Source organism: Chiloscyllium plagiosum, unplaced genomic scaffold (genome assembly GCF_037043375.1).
Source record: "Chiloscyllium plagiosum isolate Xiang-an unplaced genomic scaffold, Cpla_swu_hap1 HiC_scaffold_3, whole genome shotgun sequence".
NCBI classification, from domain to species: Eukaryota; Metazoa; Chordata; class Chondrichthyes; order Orectolobiformes; family Hemiscylliidae; genus Chiloscyllium; species Chiloscyllium plagiosum.
Window position 1 is genome coordinate 142394539 of NW_028270141.1, and position 25679 is coordinate 142420217.

At 45.4% G+C, this 25679-nt stretch overlaps 2 protein-coding genes across 2 annotated transcripts in view; one reads left to right on the top strand and one right to left on the bottom strand.

Moving 5' to 3' along the window:
- The window catches only part of LOC148151751 (EH domain-containing protein 3-like), a 207506-nt gene that overhangs the window by 19292 nt on the left and 162535 nt on the right, over positions 1–25679 (bottom strand). The window lies entirely within an intron of this gene.
- On the top strand, positions 974–25636 carry LOC148151752 (uncharacterized). Its single transcript, XM_087975806.1, has 4 exons — positions 974–1105; positions 2085–2214; positions 5386–5560; positions 22175–25636. Exons 1-4 carry the CDS (start codon positions 974–976, stop codon positions 22335–22337), a joined length of 600 nt encoding a protein of 199 aa, XP_087831932.1. The 3' UTR covers positions 22338–25636.

Sequence of the window (25679 nt, forward strand, 5' to 3'; positions counted from 1 at the left end):
AGTGATGGTCAGTGCCTGGGAAGTATTGATCGAATCACAGACAGTGCCAGGACAACAGTGATCCAGTGAGATTCCATGCCAGGGACATGGCAATCCAGTGCGAGCCAGTGTCAGGGAAATGGTGATCCAGTGTGAGTCAGTGTCAGGGAAATGGTGATCCCATGAGAGCCAGTGCCAGGAAAATGCTGATTTAGTGAGAGACAATGTCAGTGAAAAAGTGACCCCGCCAGAGTCAATGCCATGTGAACACTAATGCAGTGATACACAGTGTCAGGGGAAGTGTACCCCAGTGACAGGCTGTGTCAGGAGCTGGATATCAGTGGGAGTAGTTTTAAAGTTGGGGGTGAAATCATTCAGCCAGTCACAGTATATCTCAGGGAAGGAGGGAAAGACACAAACAGGATCTTTATGAGATGCTCCAATCATTGGGCAGTGAACACCCCACCGGCCTTACCCTGCTACTGTGAGTAAACAGTGGTCTGTCCATGGTCAGGGAGCAGAATAGCCCCGTCTTCAAACTGACTGCAGAGAAAGCTGCAGGAAACCCAGGAAATGAAGATGTACAAAACTGAACCCCAAAGGTGAAATTGTTTTCTCCTCATCACCAGTGACTGGGAGATTAATCTTCCAATCCAGTGCATTCCCAAACCGGGAAGAGTGACAACCCTGAGTATGTGAGCTGGTAGCAATTACAAACACAGCTTTCCCAAGTGTTCAGTGTTCCCAGGAGCCAGCACACAGAGAGTTAATTATTTGTGAATCCATTGTAATGTCAGAGCTAAGAGAAATTTCCATAACTAATCAGCTGGAATGTTTCTCCACCATGACGTTCCTACCTAAGGATAAACTATATTCAAAATCATCTTCGTCAAAGAGTATATAACGAGTGTAACTCTGTGCTCAAACTGCAGATCCACCTGAAGGTGCTGAGAGTCAGTCAGTGCGTTCACCAGTGATCTGAGAGAACACCAAGATGCTGAGAATCTTCTTCACTGTGTCTGTCCTCTTTGGGCATCAAATTGCTGCACAGGATCCAGAGCAGGAGGTGATCGACCTCTGTAAGGGTGTTGACTGTGTCGAGCCAGATCAAGTCATCCAGGACACGGTCAGTACAGCTGAGAGTTTCCTCTGTTCTGTTGTGTTTGTACCAGTGGAAATTATTCCATGTTGTTTTTAGTCCCTAACCTGCAGTGCACCGACAGTGCACATCCCAACCCTGAACCATGAGGCTGGACTGAAATTACTTCTCGGGCCTCATTAACACTTTCTACATGAGCTGCCATCGCCTGCCTGGCTCCCACTGCCAGCTTGTGCAGTAAGAAGAATATCAGGGCTTCCATCTCCAGCAGCAGGTGAAGGGAGGGGTCAGTGTGCTCACAGAGAGGGGGATGGTGGGGGACAACACAAGGACTGTAGAGTCAGGGAGCTCTCCTACTGCTCCTGTCTTCACTCAATCTAACCCTGTTTCTGAAAGGCAGCTGATCACAGGCTGAAGATCTCTGTGTTCAATGTGGAAGAGGCCAAGTCTGGTTGTGAGTGGAATCTCCTCAACCCCAACCCTGGAAAGCCCCTTAATTCCACATATTTGTTTCAATGAATTCAAATTGTATCATCTGCCCTGCTGGGGTTTAGTCCAGGTCCCCAGAACATGACCTGGGTCTCTGGATTAATACTCTTGTGATAAATCCCATTTGGTGATCATTCCTCATACCTCAAAGAATTTCTCTGTTTCAATAATGTGTTAAAACAGACAGAGAGATGCACAACACCGGGACATGTGGTCATCAACATTGGCTCAATGTAGAAGCATTTCAATAACATTATCTCAATGTTGTTATTAATAACCCAAAGGGACAGATAAGGACAACATGAAAGATGAGAGAGTGAGAGAGAAAGGGAATGAATCAGGAGGTGCTGCTGTCAGGAATCCCATTAAAAACTCCAAACTCTGTTTCAGACTCAGTCCCTCCAGAACATGAAGGCTCTTCCACACCTGGACACTTGGGACAGTTCTCTCAGCATTGATGTACTTTGGTGGGAGTACAGTTTATACCATACAGTGACATTTTTTACTCTCATTTCAGAATTATGATGAGGTGACATACGTAAACGTAAAATATGTTGAGACAGAGGTTCATGGAACGGATTTGGAGCAAGTAGTGGAGCTCGGTCTGGACAATCTGTTCAAGTATTCACGTTTTGGCAATGCTGAAGGTATATCAGATATCCCATCAAAGTAACAACAGAATATAGTGACTGTTCACTCTTTCACATTTCTTGCTTAATACTTTCTACATCAACAAACACATTGACAAAACATTCCACAACGGTCAAACCCTGGGATCCCTTGGTCACATGCCGCTATTTAGTCAAAGTGTCACCCTCTTTTGATACTTGGCTTTGTGGTCCCAGAATCTGGGAAGGTTTCCCCCTTGTGGTGGGAGTGGGATTTCAATCTCACTGTCTGACTTCAGCCATGATCGCTGAATTGTCCTCACACAAATAAAGGCTCCCTGCCAGGCATGAAGCCCACTGTTGGAGTCCTTGTGGAAGGTGACACACTGCACATTCACCATCTGCGATTCCCTCCATCTCTCCCAAAGACCCACAAACAGCCTCACTCACTGACATGTCTTTAACATTGAATGTTTTAAGACAATTGAAACAGCTGGAGTCCTCTTTCCAGCTCTGATGGCTTGGACACTGTCCAAAACTATACTGCTGTCCTGTTGGTACGGTATTTGTCTTGTGAACAGTCTCCTTGTGGTCTCTGGGCTCTCCTTCTAAAGATGACAAAAGTAATCTCAGCATTGTAAACACTGCAAATCGATTATTTCGCCATTTAGGGAAGGTCTAATTCTTTCTTGGAGCAGCTGTTGTAAACCAAAGTGTAAAACATAATTTCTTTGTTCTGCTTCTCACAATGTGATCTATTTCACCCTGGGGAAATCGAACAGAGAGAAAACCTGTTTACTGCATTGTAAGAGGCCATTCAGCCCATCATGCCTGTGCCAGCTCTCTGAAGGACCACTCACAAAATGCCACTTCTCCACCTTCTCCTCATAGCTCAGCACATTCTCCTCTTTCAGCATCGAATTCAATTTCTGCACAAATGGGATTTTGGTCACATTGGGAAACTTTTATGTGTGAAGAGGGGAAACAGATGTATATTGTGCTCTCATTTAGAAGATCAAGGATGGATTTTGTTGGTGGGCCAAAACCCCTGTCATTTGGGAAAACATGGGATTGGTTTATGGTCTTATGATTTAGCTTCTATTTGGGGATTTTCTGCAGTGTTCTTCACTGATGGCAGATGTGTAAAACAGTTGCTCAAGACAGAAAGAGAAACTAAAGTTTGCTGAAGCTCTGTAGGGGATGACAGAGAATGTCAAAGGTGTTTTTGGAATACAAATACTTTTGGGGTATGTTTTGAAATCTTTAAATGTCTGATCTATGAAAATAATCCACTTCAATCTGTTTTATTTTCACTCCTTATAAACATTGCCTGCTTTACTGTTCAAAGCAATCTGCACGTTTGAGTGCTTGTGGTTTTTGTGACTGGTCTCTCTCTGAAATAAGAACATTTCACAATCTGATTGATCCAGCCACAGGCCCATCTGGGATCTGATTTGGGCTGTAATACCATTGGTTGGGATCATAATGTCTGGATTTCTGGACATAATTTTGTTAAATTACTGCATTTAAGAAAGATCTATGTCTTACTTTTTAAAGTCACAACTTGGCGGTGGTTCGGTACCGAAAACAGCAGCATTGTGGTGATGTTTGTTGCACAGTTTAATGTTGCTGACAGCTTTGTGGGAGTTAAAGTAATAACAGTGGGTTATTTGATCAAAATTAAAACTAGGGAATTATCAGATAAATGGAAGGTACAATGCAAAGTAGGATCTCATGCAGATGAGATTGTTCAAGTAATGATCCAACAATGTGAATGTGTTTCATTCATTCCTGGGGTGTTGGCATTGCTGGCTACACCAGCCTTTATTACCTATCCCTCCCTGTCTAGACGGTTGTTAAAAGTCAACCACTTTTCTGCAGGTTTGGTGTCACATATAGACCAGTCCAGGCAAGGGCAGCAGTTTCTGTCTCCAAAGGGGTGTTACTGAACCAGAATGGTGTTTTATCCCCAACAATGGTTACATGGCTAGCAGTGGATACTTAATTCCAGATTTTTGTTCACCTTTGAACTCAAATGCTACCCTGACTGGATCTGAACTGGCGTCCCCAGGACATTACCGAGCTCTCTGGATTAATACATGAGCAATAATACCATGAGACCATGACGTTCCCCAGTTGAAGAAAGGAAAATGAAAGTATGATGTCACAGGTGAAAGTAACACAGCTAGAGATAGAAATGACAGGCCTTCAGTTTGGAGAAGAACAGAAATAAGGGAAAGAGAATTCAGAGAAAGTTGAAATAGAATGGGAGGAAAAGGTAAGAAAAATTAAAATGGAGGCAAGGTGAAACCAAGGAATCTGAAAGAAAGAAAACTTGAATTCTAAAGAGCCAGGAACTCTGAGAACTGGAGGAGCGAAAGAAAAGCTTCAGTGGGAAAATGAAGAAAGAAGGAGGGAGGAGCTTGGAGGATGATTCTGGTTCCAATCAGGGATTTCCCTAAACCAAGAATCTACACAGAATCCTTACATTTACTGACAATGGAGTCAAAAGGTCTTGTGCCTCATCTGAAAAGGTTGTTGAACAGAGGATGTGGCTTCGAGAGGTCTGGACCTGAACAGGACAGTGTGTTTTGGCAGGTACAGCTCTGACTGAGTGTGTCAGATTGTCAGAGGGACAAGCGGAGTAGAACTGCAGAGTACAACACAGTCAAAGACACAGTGCTCAATATTTAGGAGATTGTTCCTGAAGCTTCTCAATTAAAAATTAGGATCGCAAGGAAGAAACCTAATTAAAAATTGTCAAATTTGCAAAAGAGAAGGAAATGCTGTGGGATCAGTGGTTCAGGTGTGAGGGGTTGAATGACCTTCTCCTGCTCTCCGTTTGTATGGTTGTGTCCACGTGTGTTCCTGTATGATGTGGAATTCACTGCCTGGAATAATGCAGGAAACAACTTCAATCACAGCGTTCAATGATGAACATCTAAATAATGGGAGAAAAGATGTGGATGTTTGGAAAGAGAGCAGGTCAGTGCATTGAGCTGGTTACATCAACCAAACAGCCAGCACAGGAGTCCCCTCCCCCAGCGCTGTGTCTCACTGTGAGGCTACTATTCAATCTGTCACATCAGTGTCTGCCCCACTTCAGCAATGTCACCCTGACCCCTCACCTGTAACCTCTGACTCACTGTCAGTGACACCACAAATGATCACTGAATAAAATGTTATAACAGGGTTTTTCTCTATCTACAGAAACAATAGTTCCTATCACTGCACCTTGGGTACTCACTGGATACTTGGTAAATGGAACATTTCCACAGAAATTCAATGTATGTGTGACCATCGTTCCTGAAGTTAACAGTCCGCCCACACCTACAGATCAAACAATTAAACAAAGATCGTTCTTTTTGGATCGGTTCTTTGTGAGGTGAGTTTTGATGTTGCAATATTGTGATTAATGTTTCTTTATGTATATTCCTGATTGGGTGAAAGGAAAGACTGGTAGGTATAGGGAATACTGGATGTCTAAAGAAATTGAGTGTTTGGTTAAGAAAAAGAAGGAAGCATATGTAAGGTATAGACAGGATAGATCAAGTGAATCCTTAGAAGAGTATAAAGGAAGTAGGAGTGTACTTAAAAGGAAAACAGGAGGGAAAAAAGGAGACATGAGAAAGCTTTGGCAAATAGAATTAAGGAGAATCCAAAGAGTTTTTGCAAAAACATACAGGACAAAAGGCTAACTAGGGAGAGAATAGGGCCCCTCAAAGATCAGCAAGGTAGCCTTTGTGTGAAGCTGCTGAAAAAGGGGGAGATACTAAATGAGTATTTCCCATCAGTATTTACTGTGGAAAAGGATATGAACGGTATAGATTGTAGGGAAATAGATGGTGACATCATGCAAAATGTCCATGTTGCAGAGGAGGAAGTGCTGGATGTCTTGAAATGGGTAAAGGTGGATAAATCCCCAGGACCTGATCAGGTGTACCCTAGAACTCTGTAGGAAGCTAGAGAAGTGATTGCTGGGCCTCTTGCTGAGATATTTGTATCATCGATAGTCACAGGTGAGGTGCGGGAAGACTGGAGATTGGCTAATGTGGTGCCACTGTTTGAAGAAGGGCAGTAAGGACAAGTCAGGGAACTATAGACCAGCGAGCCGGACGTCGGTGGTGGGCACGTTGTTGGAGGGAATCCTGAGGGACAGGATGTACATGTATTTGGAAAGGCAAACACTTATTAGGGATAGTCAACATGGCTTTTTGCATGGGCAATCACATCTCACAAACCTGATTGAGTTTTTTGAGGAAGTAACAAAGAGGATTGATGAGGGCAGAGCAGTAGATGTGATCTATATAGACTTCAGTAAGGCGGTCGACAAGGTTCCCCATGGGAGACTGATTAGCAAGGTTCGATCTCATGGAATACAGGGAGAGCTAACCATTTGGATACGGAACTAGCTCAAAGGTAGAAGACAGAGGGTAGTGGCGGAGGGCTGTTTTTCAGACTGGAGGCCTGTGACTAGTGGAGTGCTACAAGGATCGGTGCTGGGTCCTCTACTTTTTGTAATTTACATAAATAATTTGGATGCGAGCATAAGAGGTACAGTTAGTAAGTTTGCAGATGACACCAAAATTGGAGGTGTAGTGGACAGAGAAGAGGGCTACCTCAGATTACAACAGGATCTGGACCAGATGAGCCAACGGGCTGAGAAGTGGCAGATGGAGTTTAATTCAGATAAATGCGAGGTGCTGCATTTTGGGAAAGCAAATCTTAGCAGGACTTATACACTTAATGGTAAGGTCCTGGGGAGTGTTGCTGAACAAAGAAACCTTGGAGTACAGGCTCATAGCTCCTTGAAAGTGCAGTCACAGGTAGATAGGATAGTGAAGAAGGCATTTGGTATGCTTTCCTTTATTGGTCAGAGTATTGAGTACAGGTGTTGGGAGGTCATATTATGGCTTTACAGGACATTGGTTAGGCCACTGTTGGAATATTGCGTGCAATTCTGGTCTCCTTCCTATCAGAAAGATGTTGTGAAACTTGAAAGGGTTCAACATGGATGTTGCCAGGGTTGGAGGATTTGAGCTACAGAGAGAGGCTGAACAGGCTGGGGCTGTTTTCCCTGGAGCCTCGGAGGCTGAGAGGTGACCTTGTAGAGGTTTACAAAATTATGAGGGGCATAGATAGGGTAAATAGGCAAAGTCTTTTCCCTGGGGTCGGGGAGTCCAGAACTAGAGGGCATAGGTTTAGGGTGAGAGGGGAATGATGTAGAAGAGACCTGAGGGGAAACTTTTTGACACAGAGGGTGGTACGTGTATGGAATGAGCTGCCAGAGGATGTGGTGGAGGGTGGTAGAATTACAATATTTATGAGGCATCTGGATGGGTATATGAATAGGAAGGGTTTGGAGGAATATGGGCCGGGTGCTGGCAGGTGGGACTCGATTGGGTTGGGATATCTGGTCGGAATGGACGGGTTGGACCGAAAGGTCTGTTTGCATGCTGTATATATCTATGACTCTATGACTTATGTCACCATCATTTCAGTGTGGGGTGTACAATGTTGCAAATCACACAACACCAGGTAATAGTCCAACAGGTTTAATTGTAAGCACTAGCTTTCGGAGCGCCGCTCCTTCACCAGGTGAAGACACACAGGCACACACACACTCTCACTCTCACACATGCACTCTCTCACAGACTTAACCCACATGCACACATACACATATATGTATGTGGGGTGAATTTGTACTTGCAGAGTTACATTGTACTTTGCTCAAAAACTGCATGAATCCATGTAGATTAGATTACATTACAGTGTGGAAACAGGCCCTTCGGCCCAACAAGTCCACACCGACCCGCCGAAGCGCAACCCACCCATACCCCTACATTTACCCCTTACCTAACACTACGGGCAATTTAGCGAGGCCAATTCACCTGACCTGCACATCTTTGGACTGTGGGAGGAAACCGGAGCACCCGGAGGAAACCCACGCAGACACGGGGAGAATGTGCAAACATGTAAGACTCTGTTAGCTCACTTTTTAAGATAGAATCACATGACGACACAGACAGGGACCACAGGGGGCTAACACCTTCAATATCTCAACATCTTATCTGGGCTGACACCAATTGTTACAGTTAACCTGAGAATGTAACTTTTTAAAAAGATTTTGTGATTTACATATGAAAGAAGTGAAACTATCATGGTCATTCTAACAGATGAGAGACTTAACAAAGAATCAAGGTATTTTTCCATATATAATTCCAGTTACATCACACTGTAAACTTTTGCTGTAAATTCTGTGTCTGACAATTGTGTACTCCACAACCACCTGATGAAGGAGCATTGCTCCGAAAGCTAGTGCTTCCAATTAAACCAGTTGGACTATAACCTGGTGTTGTGTGATTTGTAACTTTGTACACCCCAGTCCAACACCGGCATCTCCAAATCATTCTAGTCAGGGTAAGGCTGAGATTAACAGGTCCATCCAGTTACACTGGGACATTGGTCAATATGAATGGTGTTGTAGAGTGGTTCATATCTCACAATCTGCAGCTCCATCTCCTGAGAACACAGCCAGTCCTCCACATTCACATTACTCCAGTTCACACAGAGCTGGCTCCTGGGTTCTGAAATTCTCATCTGCAGCATGGTTCACATTTTTCACAGAACACTTTCACTTCATTTGAACAAAGGGTCTTTGAAGCAGACCCTTTAGTCAGCTTCACCCTTCTAGGTAATGGCACTTTAATGAAATATTCCCATAATATTCCCATTCCTATTGATGCTGTTATGGTTGAGTCATGGAGTCACACAGCACGGGAACAGACTGTTCGGTCCAACCAGTCCATGCTGACCATAATCCCACACTAAACTAGTTCCACCTGCTTGGGCTAGGCCCATAACCCTCCAAACATTTCTTCTTCATGTCCTTATCCAAATGTCCCTTAAACATTGTAACTGTACCCATATTCACCACTTTCTTTGGATGTTCATTCCACACACAAATCAGTCTGTGTAGAAAAGTCGCCCCACATGCCTTTTTTAAATCTTTCTCCTTTCACTTCAATATATTCCCCCTTGTCTTAATTCCCCAATTGAGGGAAGAGACACCTGCCATTCACCATATTTATGTCCCTCACGATTTTATAAACCTCTGTAAGGTCACCCTTCAACCTCCTCTGCTCCAGTGAAAGACATCCCAGCCTATCCAACCTCTCCTTTTCGCTCAAATCCTTCATTCCCAGAAACATCCTCGGTAATCTCTTCTGAAACTTCTCTCCAGCTTTAATAATATCCAGCCTATGACAGAGTGACCAGAACTGGACACATTACTCCAGAAGAGACCTCACCAATCTCCTGTACAAACTCAACACAGTGTCCCAACTCTGATACTCAAACATCTGAGCAATGAAGGCAAGTGTGCTCAACGCCTTCTTAACCACTCTGTCTACATTTGATGCAAACTTCAAAGAATTTTGTATCTGAACCATTGGGTCACCCTGTTGTACAACATTACAAAAGACCCTACTTTTAATTGATTAGATTCCCTACAGAGTGAAAAAAGGCCCTTCGGCCCAACCAGTCCACACTGCCCCTCCGAAGAGTAACCCACCCAGACCCATTTCCCTCTGACTGAAGCACCTAACACTATGGTGTAATTTAGCATGGTCAATTCACCTGACCTGCATATCTTTGGATTGTGGGGGGAAAACCCACTCAGACACGGGGAGAATGTGCAAACTCATACAGACAGTCACCCGAGGCTGGAATCGAACCCAGATCCCTGGTGCTGTGAGGCTGCAGTGCTAACCACTGAGCCACCATGCCGCATATACATTGCATAACTCATATGAGGTCTACCTGGCTGACCTCATTACAATCACTGCATCCTGCCCTCTCTGAATCCGAGACCAGAGGCCTGGCCTTTTTCTTTTATCGCTGCTCCTGGGATGTTTGAGCATCGGGTCAGGTTCCTTTAACACGGCCCCTGAGAGGGGCAGCTTGTGATTGGCAGTAACTTGCCTCTTACCTCTGGAGCATCTCTGAAGACGTTCATTCGGATCTTCAGGCGACAATGGCATCAAGGTGGTGACACCCGCCATGCCCACCTCAGATTCCGAGGTCTCTTCATCGCTTGATGGACAGGGAGAACCCACAGCTTCTGTCAGCCCTTCTGATGTGTCTGGCTTCTCGGGTCAGTTTGGATTCCGCACTGTTTGCGCGTTTGCAGCTTTCATGTGGACCATGTGCTTGTTCAGGACTGTTGGACCAACATGAACATTATACATCACTGGACCTGACCTTGCACTGACCATGCCTCTTACCCATTCAGGGCTCATCCTGTGGTTCCTACACTAAACATTGTCCCCTGAAGTAAAGTGTCTTTCGTTCACCAGAGTCTTGTGTCCGGCATTGACATTCCAAATGCCACTGACACACCCCCATTCCCACCAACCCCCCAACCCCACCCCACCCCACGCAGGTCTGGGAAGATCAGGTTTAACCTGGTGTGGCATCTTCTCCCCATTAGTAACTCTGTTGGATATATCCCGAGAGTTGTAAGCGGGGTGGTCCTGTACTCAAATAGGAGCCAATACAGTTTGGTATCTAATGAAGCCATTGGCTGTTCGTTAAGCATGTCTTCAAAGCTTGTACTGTTCTTTCTGCCACACTATTGGATGGTGGATGGTGTGGAGCTGTCATTATGTAAAATGCCATTTGACTTTAAGCAATTCTCCAATTCTCTGCTGGTAACTGATGGCCCTTTATCTGTGACCAACAGTACTGGGAGGGGGTGTAGTGCAAAAGATGCAGCTTTTCTATTGTCGTCCCCATGTTTGATGAATGTACTCTATGCACACCCATCCACATTTTGTGGGCGCCTACAATGAGTAAGAACATTGAGCCTGTGAAAGGAGCCTGCAGAATCAATGTGTAACCGAGTCCAGGGTATACCGGCCATTCCCAAGAATGTGGGGGAGCTGCTGGTCGTAATTGTTGCCCTTTTTGGCAATCTGGGCACTGCCCCACAAATGTGGTTATGTCTGCATCTAATCCTGGCCATCCGATGTAAGTTCTTGCCAAAATCTTCATTTTGAAAACCCCTGGATGACCCTGATGGAGTTCAGTCAATATCTGGTGGTGACCTTTGCTCCCCATAACAAATCGCCATTGTCCACTGTGGTCAGGTCCCTCCAGGTCCAAAAAGGTTTCAGATCTGGTTGTGATGGTCCTTTGGTTTCACCCATCACCACCAGCTGTTTTAGTTCTGCCAGGACCAGATTTTTCTGTGTCTAAAGTCTGATATGATCAGCTGTGAAGTGTGTCCATAACATTTCAAACCACAACGGACTCTTCCAGTGGTACTACCACCAGTGGTGTATCTGCCATTAGGAGGCGGCTCAATGCATCTGCATTTGTTACTTGGCCTTCCTGATGGTGTTCCAACTTGTAATTATACACACTTAGTATCATAGCCCCCCATGGGAGTCAGCCTGAAGCTAGGGCCGGCACTGCCTTGTCCTCTTTAAGGAGACCAGAAGGGGTTTGGGGGTCTATTCTTATTACACATTTACATCCATAAAGGTGTTGGTGGAACTTCCTGACTCCAAAATATGACCATCAAACATCCCTTCTCAATCTGGGCATGTTTACGCCTTACATTAGCCAGTGTCCTGGATGCGTACGCTATCGGGCGTTGCTCTCCATTGTGCCACCTACCAGCCAATGGGAGCCTGATTGCTATATGGGGAGGCATCACATGTTAATAGCAGATCACACTTGGGATGATAGCTGTTTCTTCACTTCCCTGAAAACTGTGCCTTGGCTACATGCTCATTTCCAAGCTAACCCTTTTCTAAGAATTGATGCAAAGTGCTGGGAAGGAGGCTCGGTTATACACGAGCATTCCATAATAATTCACCAGCCCAAGCAAGGACCTAAGCTCCCATACAGACATGGGAGCCGGGGCACCTTTGATCGCCCTCATTTTATCTTCCATCGGGTGTAGCCTGGTCTTGTCAACGCTGTGTCCCAAGTAGGTCACTTGGGGGTGCCTGAACACACATTTTTCTCCACTCTAAGGTGTATACCCACCTGGGAGAAATGTCTAAAGAATATGTTAAAGTTCTCGAAGAGTTCTGTATTGGTCTTCCCTGCTATTAGCGTGCCATGGTGGAAAATGTTCTCCATCATCCGCTGAAAAGTTACACAGGCTGACAATACCCAAATGGCAGTCCCATATACTAGTACAATCCCAAATGGGTATTGACTGTAGTATACTTCTGGGAATGCTCATCTAACTCCAATTGCAAGTATAGGTGGCTCATGTCCAGCTTTGTGAAGGACTGGCTCCTGCCAGCTTTGTATATAAATCACCTGCGTGAGGGATTGGGTATTTATCCAGCCGCAAGAAGCGGTTTACCATTTGTTTAAAATCCCCACAAAGGTGAACCAACCCATCTAGTTTCACAATCTAGTTTCACAATCAGTCCGATTGGTGCTGCCAATTTCCCAAACCGGACTGCTCTGATGATTCCATCACATTCCAGCCTCCTGATTTCTGCCTCGACTTTTGCCCGTAAGGCAATTGGCTGTGGGCAAGCTTTCCAAGGTCGTGGAATTGCTTCCTGGCCAACTATCCCTTGATAGTCCCTAGACCTTCCTGAAAAACTTCTAGGTATTTAATTAGAACTTCACTCAAGCAGCCATTTTCTAATCAAAAAGGTTTGCCCCATCAAGCTTGGGCCCAAGCCTTTTAGCACAATCAGCTGTACCTGAACCAGCTTATAAGAGACACAGCCAAAGTTGGATCGGTAATCTGTAAATGTTCTGTGCTGTGGGTCCTCAATCTAGCCGAGGTCTTGAGTAAACAAGTGTTGGAGTTCCGAGTCAATTTTGCGATCAGTGATCACTGAAATGGCCAGGCTCGTGAAAGGTTTTAGTATCTGGTCCCTCAGGCCGGGTTAGGCTCCTAATATCTGAAAAAGCAGCAGGTCCAAAAGCTATCAGCAGAATTAATTATAGCTTTACATCTGTCCCAATGTCATTTGCCCATTTAAAAATAAAACAAGGACACATTCTCTCCACATACTGGGTCCAGTCATTGGCAAGATTGAACACATCAAACTTCCCAAATAACAGCATGATGCCAGAAATGCTCACCCCAGCTCAAAACCACCTGTTGCAAGCAAACTTCTTCAGGAGCACACTTTGCTCTCGTCACCACTCAACTCCATAGAGGCCAGTATCCCGTCACCAAGTCACCCTTTATTTAATCATGGAAAGTCCTTTGACACTGATCCAGCTTCCTCAGAACCATCCCAGAGTGTGAGAATGTCTGATACTCTTGTCCTTGTCTGTCAGCCAGGGCTCCCTAATTGGGGGATGTTAATCTGGTGCAATCAAGGAACTCCTGTTCTCTGAACTCTATCTGGCTGACCTTGTTACAATCCTGATAGATATCCTCCCCTCTGCACTCCTTCCCCAGCACAGCAGCCAGTAAATGGGCTTCCTTGCTAAAGGTAGTTGCCTGATAAAAATTCTGAGAGGTAGTAAATTCTAAAGCTTGTTACGAGTACACAAATATAGCATGTGGTCATTCATTAAGGTGTGTTTTGAGCAAATCAGGGTTCCACTGAATTCACTGGCAAAGGAAAACAATCAGTGTAAGCTATTTGTTTCAGGAGCTCTGAACTTGGGTTGATTCCCTCACTTTACCAATTTCTTTTACTGTACATTCATAGGTATCTTGTGCCTTTCTCTTCAATATGCAAACTCCTGATTCAGTTTGTAGGAGGTTCAGAAATGCTTGGGGCCAATGCAGAGGTCAGGTACTCTTTAATGATCAGTTCACCATTTTGGTAAATCCTTCAAACCTCACCGTTATTTACATGGCCAGTCAGAAATGTGGTCTACTACCCAGCTGGACAGGTGCAACAAGATTCATGAAGCTCAGTGCTAGCCAGGACTCAGCACTGCATTGGAACAGTGTCGCTGTTACCACCAGTGAAGTCCATCCTCTCGGTCACTGGCACATCAAGACTGTATTAATGTACAACTTATAAGAATATTGTTCGCCAAATTGATTTAGTGCCTGATACCAACACTCCCAATGACCCTTACTACTGAGAATCACACGAGCAGTGATATCATAATAGAATTGTACAGCATGGAGACAGGCCTTTCAGTCCAACTCGTCCGCGCCAACCAGGTGTCCTAAACTGAACTAGTCCGATCTGCCTGCGTGTCCCGCTAAACCTTTCCTATCCATGTCCCCATGGAAATGTTTTTTAAATATTGTAATGGTAGTCAGTTCTACCACTTCCTCTGGCAGGTCATTCCATGCACACACCACCATCTAAGAAAACGTTGCCCCTCAGGTCCCTTTTAAATCTTTCCCCTCTCACCTTTCAACCTATGCCCTCTAGTTTTGGACTCCCCCACTGTGGGGAGAAAACCTTGGCTATTTTCCATATCGATGCCTCTCATGATTTTATAAACAGAACCCACTCACTTCACTTTCACCTCCAAATTCCTCTCCTACTCATGCATCATTCTGACTTGGCCATTTGTCACTGATCACTGAACCATCTCAGAATTCCCTACCTGAACACATTCCGGAGGGGTGTTGATGACATGATCTCTCCAGTCTTGTGAGGACTGAATGCACAGCGTAGCATATGGTCCACACCTCAGATTGAAGAGATACAGAACCTCTGATCCTGACCACCCTGTGTGAAGGATCAGTGAGAAGAGGGTGGCATTTAACCTGGTGGAGCAGCAAAGGTCATTGACCTTCCTCTACACTAACCCAGTGTCTGCCACTGACCAGGCTGGCAAGGTCAGGTGTTGTGCCTTCCTCTGGCAGTGCCAGGAGAACACAGAACATAGAACATAGAAAAATACAGCCTACTACAGGCTCTTTGGCCCTCGATGTTGCGTCGATCCAAGCCCACCTAACCTGCACTCGCCCACTATCCTCCATATGCCTATCCAATGCCCGCTTAAATGCCCATAAAGAGGGAGAGTCCACCATTGCTCCTGGCAGGGCATTCCATGAACTCATGACTCGCTGAGTAAAGAATCTACCCCTAACATCTGTCCTATACCTACCACCCCTTAATTTAAAGCTATGCCCCCTCGTAATAGCTGACTCCATACATGGAAAAAGGTTCTCATGGTCAACCCCATCTAAACCCCTAATCATCTTGTACACCTCTATCAAGTCACCCCTAAACCTTCTTTTCTCCAATGAAAACAGCCCCAAGTGCCTCAGCCTTTCCTCATACGATCTTCCTACCATACCAGGCAACATCCTGGTAAACCTCCTCTGCACCCGTTCCAATGCCTCCACATCCTTCCTCTGGTATGGCGACCAAAACTGCACACAATACTCCAGATGCGGCCACACCAGAGTCTTATGCAACTGCAACATGACCTCAGGACTCCGGAACTCAATTCCTCTACCAATAAAAGCCAGTACGCCATATGCCTTCTTCACAGCACTATTTACCTGTGTGGCAACGTTCGGAGATCTATGTACATGGACACCAAGATCCCTCTGTTCATCCACACTGCCAAGTAGCTGACCATTAGCACAGTACCCCATCTTCTTGTTACTCTTACCAAAGTGAATCACTTCACACTTACCTACATTGAACTCCATTTGCCACCTTTCTGCCCAGCTCTCCAGCTTACTTATATCCCGCTGTAACCTGCCACATCCCTCCGCACTGTCAACAACTCCACCGACTTTCGTATCATCTGCAAACTTGCTCACCCAACCTTCTAGCCCCTCTTCCAGGTCATTTATAAAAATGACAAACAGCAATGGTCCCAAAACAGATCCTTGCGGAACACCGCTAGTAACTGCACTCCAAGATGAACCTTTACCATCAACTACTACCCTCTGTCTTCTTCCAGCCAGCCATTTCTTAATCCAAACCTCCAACTCACCCTCAATGCCATACCTCTGTATTTTATGCAGTAGCCTACCATGGGGAACCTTATCAAACGTCTTACTAAAATCCATATACATCACATCTACTGCTTTACCCTCGTCCACCTCCTTAGTCACCATCTCAAAGAATTCAATAAGGTTTGTGAGGCACGACCTGCACTTCACAAAACCATGCTGACTATCCTTGATCACATTATTCCTATCCAGATGTTCATAAATCCTATCCCTTACAATTCTCTCTAAGACTTTGCCCACAACAGAAGTGAGACCCACCGGCCTATAGTTACTAGGGTTATCCCTACTCCCCTTCTTGAACAAGGGAACCACATTTGCTATCCTTCAGTCTTCTGGCACTATTCCTGTAAACAACGAGGACAGAAAAATCAAGGCCAGTGGCTCTGCAATCTCCTCCCTTGCTTCCCAGAGAATCCTAGGATAAATGCCATCAGGCCCAGGGGACTTAACTATTTTCACCCTTTCCAGAATTTCCAACACCTCTTCACTACATACCTCAAAGCCGTTCATTCTAATTAATTGTGACTCAGTATTCACATCTGCAACAATGTCCTGTTCCTGAGTGAATACTGACGAAAAGTATTCATTCAGTGTCTCCCCAATCTCTTCAGCCTCCACACGAAACTTCCCACTACTATCCTTGACTGGACCTATTCCTACCCTAGTCATTCTTTTATTCCTGACAAACCTATAGAAAGCCTTTGGGTTTTCCCTAATCCTACCAACTAAGGACTTTTCATGTCCCCTCCTTGCTGCTCTTAGCTCTCTCTTCAGATCCTTCCTGGCTACCTTATAACTCTCAATCACCCCAATTGAACCTTCACGCCTCATCTTTACATAGGCCGCCCTCTTCCGTTTAACAAGGGATTCCAATTCCTTATTAAACTATGGCTCCCTCACACGACCCTTTCCTCCCTGCCTGACAGGTACATACTTATCAAGGACATTCAATAGTTGCTCCTTGAACAAGCTCCACATATCAATTACGCCATTCCCTTGAAGCCTACTTTTCCAAGCCACGCATCCTAAGTCATGCCTCACCGCATCATAATTTCCCTGCCCCCAGCTATAACTCTTGCCCTGCAGTGCACACTTATCCGTCTCCATCACGAGAGTAAAAGTCACCGAATTGTGGTCACTGTCCCCAAAGTGCTCACCTACCTCCAATTCTAACACCTGGCCTGGTTCGTTACCCAGAACCAAATCCAGTATGGCCTCACCTCTTGTTGGCCTGTCTACATATTGTGTCAGGAAACCCTCCTGCACACATTGGACAAACACCAACCCATCTAACGAACTCGAGCTATAGCTTTCCCAGTCAATATCTGGAAAGTTAAAGTCCCCCATAACAACCACTCTATTACTTTCACTCTTCTCCTGAATCATCCTCGCAATCCTTTCTTCTACATCTCTAGGACTATTAAGAGGCCTGTAGAAAACTCCTAACAGGGTGACCTCACCTTTCCTATTCCTAACCTCAGCCCAAGCTACCTCTGATGGCGAGTCTTCATCCATCGTCCTTTCCACCGCTGTAATACTATCTTTGACAAGCAATTACACCTCCCCCTCTTTTACCCCCACCTCTGACCCTACTAAAACATTTAAACCCTGGAACCTGCAACAGCTAATCCTGTCCCTGTGCTACCCATGTCTCCGTAATAGCCACAACATCAAAATCCCAGGTACCAACCCACGCTGCAAATTCACCTACCTTATTTCGTATACTTCTTGCATTGAAGTATACACACTTCAAGCCACTTTCCTGTTTACAGGCATCCTCCTTTGAGATTGATGCCATGTTCCTAACCTCCCTACACTCCAGGTCCTGCATCCTAAAGCTACAGTCTAGGTTCCCATGCCCCTGCAGAGTTAGTTTAAACCCCCCCCAAGAGCACTAGCAAACCTCCCGCCAAGGATACTGGTGCCCCTCAGGTTCAGGTGTAGACCATCCTGTTTATAGAGGTCCCACCTTCCCCAGAAAGAACCCCAGTTATCCAAATACTGGAATCCCTCCCTCCTGCACCATTCCTGTAGCCTCGCATTTAATTGTTCTCTCACCCTATTCCTCGACTCTCTATCACGTGGCACGGGTAACAAACTAGAGACAACAACTCTGTTTGTTCTAACTCCAACGTAGCTCCCTGAAAGCCTGCCTAACATCCTCAGCCCTCTTCCTACCTATGTTGTTGGTGCCAATGTGGACCACGACTTCGGGCTGCTCCCCTTCCCCCTTAAGGACCCGGAAAACATGATCAGAGACGTCACGTACCCTTGCACCTGGGAGGCATCATACCAAACGTGAGTCTTTCTCACCCCCACAAAACCGCCTATCTGTGCCCCGGACTATCGAGTCCCCAATAACTATTGCTCTGCTCTTCTTCACCCTTCCCTTCTGAACAGGATGTCCCTCCTCTGCTCTGCCTGATCCACAAGGATCTCAAGGTCGCTATCCATGAAGTGAGGTGCTGATTTCTCCTTGTCTGATTCCATGCCAAATATATGGAAGTGGGCAGTCAGGGACTGACTGCGCTTGTCCGGATGCATGATGGTCCTTAAATATGGTGCCTGTGCTTGGGATCCCAGGATATCTCCACAGTGGAGGGTACTTCTGTCTACAGAGAGAATTGGGCTAGCATCAGACGAGAGGGGACTATTACCCAGTTAATGAGGCAAGTTTGGAGTGAACCAAGAAAAGTACAGCCCTTTAGCCCACCAGACTGTGCTGCCACGAGATGCCTTTCTAAACTAAAACCATTTTGCTTCTCCACTGTCAGTATTCCTTTGTTCTCTGCCTATTCATCTGTTCATCAATTTGAATTTCAGAACCATGAGATCATACTGCAGCTGTACAAAGCTGTTGTGGCCCCATTTGGAGTATTGCGTACAGCACTGGTTATAGGAAGGATGTGGAAGCTTTGGAAAGGGTTCAGAGGGGATTTACTAGGATGCTGCCTGGTATGGAGGGGAGGTCTTACAAGGAAAGGCTGAGGGACTTGAGGCTGTTTTCCATGAGAGAAGAAGATTAAGAGGTGACTTAATTGAGACGGACAAGATAATCAGAGGTTTAGATAGAGAGATAGTGAGAGCCTTTTTCCTCAGATGATGATGGCTAGCATGAGGGTGTGTAGCTTTAAACTGAGGAGTGACAGATATAGGACAGATGTCAGAGATTGTCTCAGAGGGTAGTAGAGGCGTTGAACGCACTGACTGCAACAGTAGTAGACTCGCCAAATTTAAGGGTATTTAATGGTAATTGGATAGGCATATGGACGAGAATGGAATAGTGTGGGTTAGATGGGCTTCAGATTGGTTCCATAGGCTGATGCAACATCGAGGGCTGAAGGGCCTGTACTGCGCTGCAATGTCCTATGTTTTATGTTCTATGATCTAAGTCCTGCGTTTGCTTGTTTTACCAAAATGCAATAGCATAATTTATCCAAATTAAACTTGAAATGGCTCTCCTCAGCCTATTGACCCAATCGATCAATAACTCTTTGCAATCTTACATAAACCTCTTCACTGTCCACTACACCACCAATTTTATTGCCATCCACAATCTTACTAACCATGCCCTCTATATTATTTCAAACTGTATCAATATCTGTCTGATCAGACTCAGTGACTGAGCTTCCACAGTTCAGCAGGCAGTCTTCCAGAATTAATAAAACTGTGAAGATTTCAGAGTAAAACCCAATACATCCACATCTCTCTAGCCAACTCTATCAATATGATGGGATATGGATAGTCAGGTCCAGAGTTGTGTCAGATTTCATCCGATCAATTTGTGCAATACTATTTGTTCACTAAGACTAATCTTCTCCAAATCCCTATTCTCACCAGTCCCTTGGGTTTCTGTTATTTTTGAGAGATTATTTTATCTCCCTTTCTGAATGCAGACACAGCATAATTGTTATTTAGCTTCAGTGGACAACCCCAAACATCTCACTTCTTTGAGATGTCTGATATCTGAGGAAGTGAAAATGTACCCGTTATAAGGACAGAGGGTGATGTCAGAGTTTGAGATGTCAGTCCCATGAGGAACACCCTCTCAGTTCCCAGAAAACTCTCCATAACCCGGGAAGAAAACAGTGAGTCCTGTGGGAATTTTGTTTGATTTCAAATAAATGTCTGATAATATCCCTTTGTAAATCAGATTTTGTAGCAGAAAGGATACAGCTGAGGGATTTCTTTTTCCCCAAGGGTGTAGTTCTAATAGATGTGACTGGAGTCAGTAGCTCACAGGCGGTAATTGAATGGAGGTGATCAGTGTCTCGCCCACTGACTGGAGAGCTGATAAGAGCCCCACATCAGCCCTCTCAGGGAAAGCTTGCTGCATTCAGTGACCCTCAAGCACTGCTGGCTCCTGGCTGCTGATGGCACTGTACCTGAGAGACCAAGCATCAGCACTGACTCCCAGGCTGATAGGTGTGTGATACCAGGGAGAGGATCACAGGACACTGTCATGGGGGTGTGGTGTGGGTGAGGTGGGTCAGTAGAAAGGGCAGGAGTGTGGGTCCCTCTAATGGCCAGATCCTGATGTTGGTTTATTTTCTTCTTCATTCATGAGATTTGGGTTTGACCCATCCCTAATTGCCCTGGAGATGGCGATGGTGAGCTGAGTTCATGAACTGCTGCCATCCTTTGGGTACTTGGGCATCCACAATGCTGTCAGAAAGGGAGTTCCAGGTATTTGATCCAGTGACACTGAAGGAACGGTGATATATTTTCAAGTCAGGGTTGTGTGTGGTTTGGAGGGGATCTTACAGGAGGTGGTGTTCTCATGTAATTACTGCCCTTAGTCCTTCTAGAGAGTAGAGAGCACAGATTTGGACGTTGATGCCAAAGAAGCAAGCTGATTGGTTGCAATACAATCTGAGTGATTTTCCAGCCTTCCCTATACAGGCAAGTGGTGTGTAGTCTATCCCACTCCTGACCTGTACCTTATAGATGGTGGGCAGTGTTCAGTGAGATACTGCAGTGTACCTTGTAGATGGTACACGTTGTTAACTTTGTGTGTTGATGGTGGGAGGAGACATTTCCAAAGGAGCTGATTTCTGGGGCTGAGGTGAGAGAGACTGCCCTTGTCATCGAGGCTGTGTCTGAACAAATGTGATATTAAGGAGTTCCAGCAAATCTGGAATCAATGGGAATTGGGAAAACACCACATGCCATTTCATTGCCCATATTTCCAAGTGATCTCTATTTGTTGCTGTATCCGTTAACAACCTTCCTCACTGTCCATAACTGCACCAATTTGGTTTGCACCACATAACTGTCAGGCACTGACCATCTCCAACAAGAGAGAAGGTAAACATCACCCACTGACATTCAATGGCATCACAGTCACTGGATCCACTTCAGTGAAAACAGACACAACTTATTCATTCAGCTCCTCGACCACTTCTGTATTCCTGAAAATAAATCCATCCCACTCTGTCTGGAATGGACCCACATCCGTTTTAGCCAAATCATCACCAATGGAAGCTTTTGCAGTCCATTTTTGATTTTTAAGGATTATATTCATATTCAATTCTCCTGTTCCTTACAAGTTTCTTCGTCCTCCTTTGTGGAACCATTCCAGTGAGAACCCTCTGCAACCTCTTAAGGAGACTCATGTATTCCCTAAAATGTGATCATCAATGGCCACAATGTGCATAACAGAATTTCATAGGGGTTCAGCAAAACTTCCTCGATTGGGGAATCAATCATCTCGTTATAAACTCAAGGCCCTGTTTGCTTTGCTATTCACTCTCTCAATAAAGATCGGTGCACCAATATTCCCCTGCCGTCTCTGCCATGCAATGTTTTGAACAGTGCCGTTAAGTTGATGTCGACTCTCAGAATTCCTCACCAAAACTGTATCCCCTTATCGGCCACGGGACTGTCCATTCTGATTGCTTTTCGATTCTGTTCCTGTAATCATGATGGAACGGAATGATGGAGGGTTCCCAATGGGCTGAAAGACTGACTCCTGTTGCTGTTGCCCTGTAACCTACTCTGATTCAGACAGGTTTTGTCACGAGGAATGAGAATTAAATGTCTATATTCTTAATTCTGTTGCAGGACTATTCCCAACATAACTGATGGGAAACGATATGAAGAACTGGTCCTTGATTTCCTGAAAGACTTGGAAAAAGACAAGAGAATATTTAATGGAATGTTTCTTATCTTTTGGTATAAGAAACATGGACTAACACAAATAGCTTTAGAAAAGGAATTGGAATGAAACCTTTCTAGAAGGTTCTGTTACCTTTATACATTTTGAACAGTGAGATCTGCTTAATTCTAAAACTGTTTTGTCTTCCCCAAACTACACATTGCATTAACCTAGACGACTGTGCATAACTCTGGTCTCCGTACCTCGAGAAAGATATACCCTTCTCCCTCACTTTCAGTGAATGCAGTGACTGTTCCTTAGACATATTACGGACATGTGCCCATTTTGGGCTTGTACCCGAAACGTTGATTCTCCTGCTCCTTTGATGCTGCCTGACTTGCTGCGCTTTTCCAGCAACACATTTTTAAGCAATTCCACCAATGTCCTATCTCAGAAATCCCGGTGTCCTGTTTATAAACACTGCCCTCTGGCAGTCAGTTATTGTATTTCCAATCAAGAATACAAGCATTTATTCTTCATTCAAAATTATTCAGCTGCATTAACATTAAAAGAGAGTATTTTGTTCCCCATTTGTCACTGTTCCCATTGGTTCTTTAGTCCAATGATTCCAATCAATGGAATTATCCAAGTTATACTGCATTGGCCCCGGAATTCTGATCAGGTTCAGTCGTTGTCACCGACACACTTCCCCCAATTCTCCTGACACGACAACACCCCCGACATGACCGTGTCAGACTGGACAAACCCCCTCCACCAGACACCCATGACCCAGCTGGTCCCGAAACTCCATCATCTTCTCACCAACCCCAGGATTCTACAGATCCCTCATCACTGACCCACTATTCCCCTTCACTCCGACCACAGCCCCATTGGAACAGGACACCTCCCCTCACCCACCCCATTACCAGCAAAACAACAGCCCCACCACTTCACCAGCCTTCACACCCCATTCAGCCCAACCCCACTGGACTGGAAAGCTGCCCCTGAACAGACACCCCCTGCTCCTGTCAATGGGATTGGGACTGACAGCCAACTGCATTCCCCCATCACCACCCAATACCCACCCAGCCCCTACCTCACTAACCTGAAACCCCACCCACAGTGACCCAGGTAGAAGTGACCCTCCGTCCTGACCAGGTATCCCCGCACCCCATCCCTAAACCATCAGGATCTGGCATATCCTCACCCTCCATACAATCCCAGCAAATCCATTAATCCCATTCCACTCCATTCTGATCCCAGCAAAACCAACATGCCCTCTCTACACCTACCTGATCTCTTGTCAGACCCCAAAGGTTCTCTCACTTACCTGACAATATACCCCTCCGCCCTGGCACCATTCTCTCCCACTACCTTGGTCCTCTACCTTCCTCACACACATTCCATTTAAACCCCTCACCCACCTGCCACTCTGTCCATCCTCCTTCCCAACCTCTCACCAACTGCAGCCCCTCCCCTTCCTGTCCATCATTCACCCTCCACACTTCCCTCCACTCTCACCTCCGCACGATGGTTTTCAGCTGTCCTGGGGGCTGTACCATCTTGTCTTTCCCCCGGGTTATAAAAAAGAAGATCCACCATTCAATGAGATCATTGCTGATCTTCTCCTTCCAATCCACTTTCCCACACTGTCCCTTGATTGGGTAATCTGTCCAATGATGTCATTGCACTCACTGTAATTCACTCTTGGGTACGGAGAGTAAAACTACTGATGTCATCCACTGCTACAACTGACGTGAGATTTTTGTACTCTTCACTCCCTTTGTAATAAAGGATAAGATACTGTTTGTTTCTCCAGTAGCTTGCTGAACCTGTCCATTAACGCTCTGTGCTTGTCGTAGAAGGACATCCAGGTCATTCTGAATGCTACCATTTTCCAGTCACTCACCAATTCTAAACATTGCCCTGGGATATTTTTTCCATATTTGGCTACCATTACATTTCCCCAAATTCTATCCCATCTGCCCGGTTCCTGCCCCCTCCCTCAAACCCATTTGGAGGAACCATGTGGTCTTCCAGCCACACATTAACCAGACATCAGGTTCCAGCTCTGGTCGCTCTGACAGAGCTGTCCTGGATGCTCGTGTTCCTTTTAATATCCTTTATAGTGAGGATTTCTCTTCAAAACTAAATTATTGCTCAGTGTTTCAGATTCATTTGGGCATTGGTGACATCAGTTTAAAGACTTCTTCCAGCACGTACAGAGGGTTAAATTCAATTGTAGATGGGGAGCTGGGTCCTTCACTGGGAAGCAGGGATTAAATGTTCTTTTCTCTAATCTTGTTTGAAATGAATGAATTGTGCACAGCCTGAGACAGGATGGTCCTGGTGATGGATTATTCTTCTGTTTAATCTCAGTCATGCTGGGTCAGAATGTTTCACGTTGATGTGGTCAGAGCTCATTGACAGTGGGAGGGATTAAAGAGCCTGGTTGAGGTTGGTTGGTGCTGGAACTGCCCTGTGGAGTATTCCTACATGGAATGGATTTGTATTCCATCAATACTCATTGTTGTGACCCTTTTGGAATGATGTCCCATCTTCATCTGAAAGTTAGTGACACATGAGAATCAGTCAGCTTTGTGCTGTTGTGTCTGAGGTCAGAGGTTTCACTTGTTTTTTAGATTACTTACAGTGTGGAAACAGGCCCTTCGGCCCAACAAGTCCACACCGCCCCGCCGACGCGCAACCCATTTACCCCTTACCTAACACTACGGGCAATTTAGCATGGTCAATTCACCTAACCTGCACATCTTTGGACTGTGGGAGGAAACCGGAGCACCCGGAGGAAACCCACGCAGACACGGGGAGAATGTGCAAACTCCACACAGTCAGTCGCCTGAGGCGGGAATTGAACCCGGGTCTCTGGCGCTGTGAGGCAGCAGTGCTAACCACTGTGCCACCGTGCCGCCCATTTTTTTTTCTTTTTTTTTTCTTTAACAAGTCCACACCGCCCCGCCGAAGCGCCACCCACCCATACCCCACCGTGCCGCTCTGCAACGGTTGTTGAACTCTGCAGCACAAGGGGAGGGGGCAGGAGAGTGGGAGGGGTCAGTGAGAGGAGGACGAGGGATGTGGAGTGGAGCCTAGAGGAAGGAATGAAGCAGCTTCAAACTGATCTCTAAAATGGCGATAGAATCCCAACGTGAAATCAGAATCCAGATTCTGATGATAGAATAAAATTCAGCTTCAGATCTCTCACCCCACAATGGTAGCTCCGTCTCACATACAGACTGACTGAATGTGTGATTGAAGAAATGATCTATTCCAATATGATTCCTGTTAACAGGCCGTTCATTCACAGGCTTCTCGTGTGGAGTGAAGAAGCCATTGTCTTCGAGTCAGTGTTTGCCTGTGTTTTTCTAACTGCTGGGAATGTATTCTCACTGTGAAATAAAGAGGGTGATGCATCACAACACTCAGTCTCCTGTTCAATTCTCACTCTGAGGGAAA